The sequence below is a fragment of the Hyposmocoma kahamanoa genome, unplaced genomic scaffold (assembly GCF_003589595.1).
Source record: "Hyposmocoma kahamanoa isolate Upper Pololo Valley unplaced genomic scaffold, ASM358959v1 100021, whole genome shotgun sequence".
Taxonomy (NCBI): Eukaryota; Metazoa; Arthropoda; class Insecta; order Lepidoptera; family Cosmopterigidae; genus Hyposmocoma; species Hyposmocoma kahamanoa.
This window is the reverse complement of record NW_020653200.1, coordinates 8,331,228-8,336,165: the sequence shown is the minus strand read 5'-3', so window position 1 is coordinate 8,336,165 and position 4,938 is coordinate 8,331,228. Positions and strand designations below refer to the sequence as shown.

At 36.3% G+C, this 4,938-nt stretch overlaps 1 protein-coding gene across 1 annotated transcript in view; it reads right to left on the bottom strand.

Annotated features, from left to right (window-relative positions):
• Nucleotides 1-2,374: 2,374 nt before the first annotated feature.
• The window catches only part of LOC113239804 (glutamate receptor 1-like), a 187,316-nt gene continuing 184,752 nt past the window's right edge, over nucleotides 2,375-4,938 (bottom strand). Inside the window, exon 18 of the mRNA XM_026476946.1 lies at nucleotides 2,375-2,752. Within this exon, the coding sequence (XP_026332731.1) occupies nucleotides 2,684-2,752 (69 nt within the window). The 3' untranslated portion in view covers nucleotides 2,375-2,683. The remainder of the gene's footprint in view (nucleotides 2,753-4,938) is intronic.

Genomic DNA, 4,938 nt, shown 5'->3' with positions numbered 1-4,938 from the left:
TGAATTGCAATTAATAGAGTTTATGGATGTTCTTTCAACACTTCTTGTTCTCGTACAGTCTATAGCACATCAAGCTACACAATTTTGTTCGAATTTCGACTCCATGGAAACAGAACAAAATCCATCGATTTGTAGCTTGATATGCTGCCGTTTGTACAATAAGTAACGTAATAAGAAGAAGCAAACGCAATAACGTACAGAAATAATATTATTAGCTACCTACGATATAGTAAGTAAGCGACAACGTGTGTTAATAAATGTTTTGGTTGATATGGTTAATTACAAGTAATTTTTGCCTTTGGCATTTTACCTTACGTCTAAAGCTTACCTATGACTGAACTATTAATAAAAGATGTATATTAAACAAAACAGGCAAGTTATACGGCATATAAGTTAGGGATAATTTTATAAAACTCATCTGATAAACAAAAAGAATACGAGTGGAAGCTGTTGTATATAATGTTGCTGTTATACTGGGTGGCACAAAACGATAGGCACAGCTGAACATAATTATTGTACACACGCCAGCACATCAAGCTACACATTGATGTATCTTGTTTCGTTGCACTGTTGGCGATTTTCGAACAAAAATATGTAATCTGGTGTGCCGTTGTCCGTACATTGTGTATTAAGGGCGGTAAATAAGAAATTACTAACGAGAGATTGTTAGAAGCCCGAAGTCGAAGGCTGAGAGCTTTAATGACTCTAGTTTGAAATTTTTACCGCTCCTGTTATATACAATGTTTTTCATCACATTTGCGAGGACATAGATATAACGATAATTTATTTCTTGTCTATAAATATCCAGATTGCGAACTATTCTCCCATAGATAATACAACTCGAACTAAAATGTTATAAAAGGTACAGACGCATGTAACCATAATGTTAGATATAAAATAAATAATTTCCAAAACCTAAAAATACTGCACAAATTAAATTAACAAAATAAATTTAGTAAAATGTAGTTAAATTGTTAAAAAATTTTTTTTTATATACTTCAAGTTTATGCGAAATATACGTTCAGATTTTTCGAGCATAAAAACTTTTTGCTTAATCTTGACGTCGAAAAGTCAATAGGGCGATAATGTAGTGAAAAAGCCCGTGTGCATAATTTAGGATATTACGGTCGACTTTGCCTGCATGTCATGATACTGTTTACGAGCAAGTGTGATGAAAAAATTTTACATACTATGGCTTCGGATACAATCAATATAAAATATGGTAATTATGAACAGTAAGTTGTGAACCTTAATTACTAAAATTACTTAAGTAATGAAATTTTGACGACATCAGTGGCCTGACCGTTTACACTGTAAGCACGGAATGCTGAGGATTCGATTCCCGGTAGGCCCAATTTGGGAAATAAACTTTTCTGAATTGGCTCTGGTCGGTTTCTAGGAAATACCCGAGAGTAGTAGTACAAGGAATTCCCTAGTTTAAGACTATCTTGCGAGCTTTGTACGGCCAAGATAAAATTTCTCATTAGAACTTCAGAACTTTCACTAGGAGAGAAGATCGTGTAATCGGTCGAGGTCGAAAATCAAAAACTCTAAACTAAATTTCAAATTAAAAAGTATTAATATTAAATTCATCGAGGCCGTAAACTAGGTATACAAGTATCTCTAGGATTTCAGACTGTGTCAATCGTTCAAAACAGTATATTGGAGTCAAGGAATCAAACAGACCCTTGAATTTAGTATTGCCGGATGATAAAAGTCAATTATATTTACGAACACGCAAAATACGGATTTATTACTTGCTATAATAGTATTATTTAGAATTATAGTATTTACTTCAATTGATAATCATTTTACGAAAAAGTTGCTCAAACAACTTCCGCTAAGAACAGTTAATTAAACATTGAAATTACGGATATACATGTATTTATGAATATCTTGAACTCCTAAATAAGTTTTGTATGTAAATAGACACTGATTTTGGGAATTGACAGCTCTGTGCAGATCCGGGGAAAATCAAAGCACAAATAGAGTTACACAAGAATCACCAAAGATCTTAAAAATTTAATAAGAACTTACATTTGTGATGAAACCATCGTCTCGTTTCAGTGGTTAATTTAAAAAAGATTTAGATTTCGGAGCTTAAAAATTTATCTTCTAATTGAAAAAGTTTATTTACTTAACGCATAATTATATTAGACCCTGATATTCATCTACTAGGTAACTGAGGTGTTAAAAAATCGACAAACCTGCGGAAATGTGCTTAACATTCGGAGAAGGTCTGGAAGAACGAGTTCTCTATTTGTGAATATATTGCTACACATATAATGGAAATGGAACACAAGACTAAATATTATAATGATTACGGCAATATTATAAGATGCCATCTAACGTCCTGCTCTAGATTGTAACTTTCTGGTATTTTCGTGCTATGATCTATCATTCAGCTTGATTTAGGAGAAACTGATTATTAAATGAGTAAATAAAAGTTTTAAAGACAAGGATAATAATGAATAAAGTAAAAAGTAAAGTGGAAAGTCATAACGTTGTAGAATAGGACAACATAATTTTATAAACAGGGAAGGCATTTTATCAAGCTAGCCTACTTGCTCACATTTCCCTCCATCTTGCAAATGATGGTTTACAGTTGGAATAGATCAATGGATCTGGACAGCTGCCTGGTGTGGGACAAACGGCGCACGGTACCGCAGTCCCGTGGCGAGGATCAGACTTGCGTGAAGGTCGCTTGCAGCGAAGTCTCCTCTTGAGTTACCTGATTGCTGGGTGAGTAGTACTGTTGAAAGGCAAAAATAAATTAAATAAATATTACACACTACATACGTTGCTCTGTTCCCAAAGTAAGTAACTATCACATATGTTATGGAAATCGGAAACAATAACGGTACTACAAACAACCAGACCAGAGAGCATGTAGAAAAGTTAGTTTTCTACGTTGATCTGACCGGGGTTCGAACCCGGGTCCTTAGAGATGATGTAGGTACATCGGTTTTGATGGTGACACCATGAAAACCGGTGTGCAGGCCTCTCGTACACGAAGGTCAAGGAATCTGCAGTCTAGACATACAGGACATAACGTATAGGCTCCCAATTTTTTTCGTGGGCGTAATTTTTTTTTTCCTAGATCGGATGTATATGTGTGCTTTGAGCGTAAACAGGGGATAATTATTATCCGACAATAGCTTTTAGAAAATGTTAAATATTATAGTCGTATAAGTTATTCGCAAGTTTAGTTTTCAGAACTAGTCGTCGAGTTTCAACAATTGACGTTTTAGTTTGGAACTTCCTTGTCGTGTGTTGCGAACGCAACAATTTTTGTAATTTTAACTTAATTTCCAAAGCAGTAACAAAACGCTGCTCGTCAGGGCACATTACGTAGGCCTATTTTGAACCAATCGAGTAACACCACATATGTATTTTTCATCCCTACCACATTTGTAACGAATTTTGTACGCAACTAAAAAGGTAAAAAGGACCGTTCACTTTTAAAACTGTACCCCTTCGGAAACTATCACTGTATCGATCTAACGGCACTACTCCTGTAATTAACCAGTCACCTATTTAAAATATAACACAGTCAACTACAATCGTCTTTGATTTTACGAGTCGTCGAGCTCCTGATCGTCAACTATTTTGGGTCTGGCGGCTACATATGGTCCTTCGAGTTTCAAGAACAGGAGTAGACTTCGCCATCATCGAATCGTCATAGAAGTGGAGTTTCTACTTTCTACAAATTGTCGTCGGTCAGCGTCAATCAGCATCTTCGCCATAGGAAGAACACTCTGCGGACGACAAAACAAGAAATCCCAGCGTTCACCGGCATTTGGTGGACGTTCGTTGGAAAGTAATCGAATCGTCATAGAAGTGGACTTTGAACTTTCTAGAAATTTTCGTCGGTAGCTGTTTTCAGTCTCTTCGCCATAGGAAGAACACTCAGCAGACAACAAAACAAGGATTCCCAGCGTTCACTGGCATTGGAGGACGTTCGTTGGATATCTACCACCATCATCAGCTTATAAGAACATCACATAGACTGCACCAACAGCACTTGACAAAGTGAGTTCGTTCCAATTCCTTTCTTTCTCCTTAATTTCCTGTCGCTAACGGAATTAAGAATATTGCTATACGTAACAGGCATACGTCATCATCTTAATACTGCCTAATTGCCTTATTTTTTATTCACATAGTCATCGCAAATCACAATAAATACAAATTCATACCTCATTATCTTAGCTTAAATTTCATATACACATAGTTAATTACCTAATTAATTCCGCTTTCTAAATAATAAATAAAAAATTTCATTAAATTAAATAATTGCTGAATCATCGTAATCGCAACCTATATACTCATACATATAGCTATAATATAACCGACCTCTTGCTTAGCCGCTTATCTATTCCGGTTCTTTTGTATCGCCTCAGTTAATTGTTAACTCGTCACCGGTCGCATTCTTTTGTTCAACGATCACCCGTGCATAATAAAATGGCCGATGCACAGTTAAAAGAGTTGATTAAGAAACGTGGAAGTTTGAAAGCGAAATTAACACAGTTTAACAATTACATCAGTGTAGCTAAAACTTGTGAAAAGTTAAGTGAGTTGCAAATTACGGAGATGCAGTGCCGTTTAGATAAAATCGAAGTCGTGTACTCAGAGTTTGACGCTTTGCAGGGGGAGATCGAAGCGTTATCGGTGCAACCCGACGAGGCATATACAGAAAGGGAGCATTTCGAAAGCCAATTTTTTACATTGATTTCTGTTGCTCGAAACTTGTTAAGCCCAAGTGTGCAGTCCAGCGGCGCTCATGGTGGGTCCGAGTCCGGCACTGGGCAAGGGTCAAGCGGACATGACCTTGTGCGCCTGCCTAAAATCGACCTGCCACACTTCGACGGGAACTACCAGCACTGGCTTGGCTTTAGAGATACGTATATTTCACTTATACATAATAACACAGCAATTAAT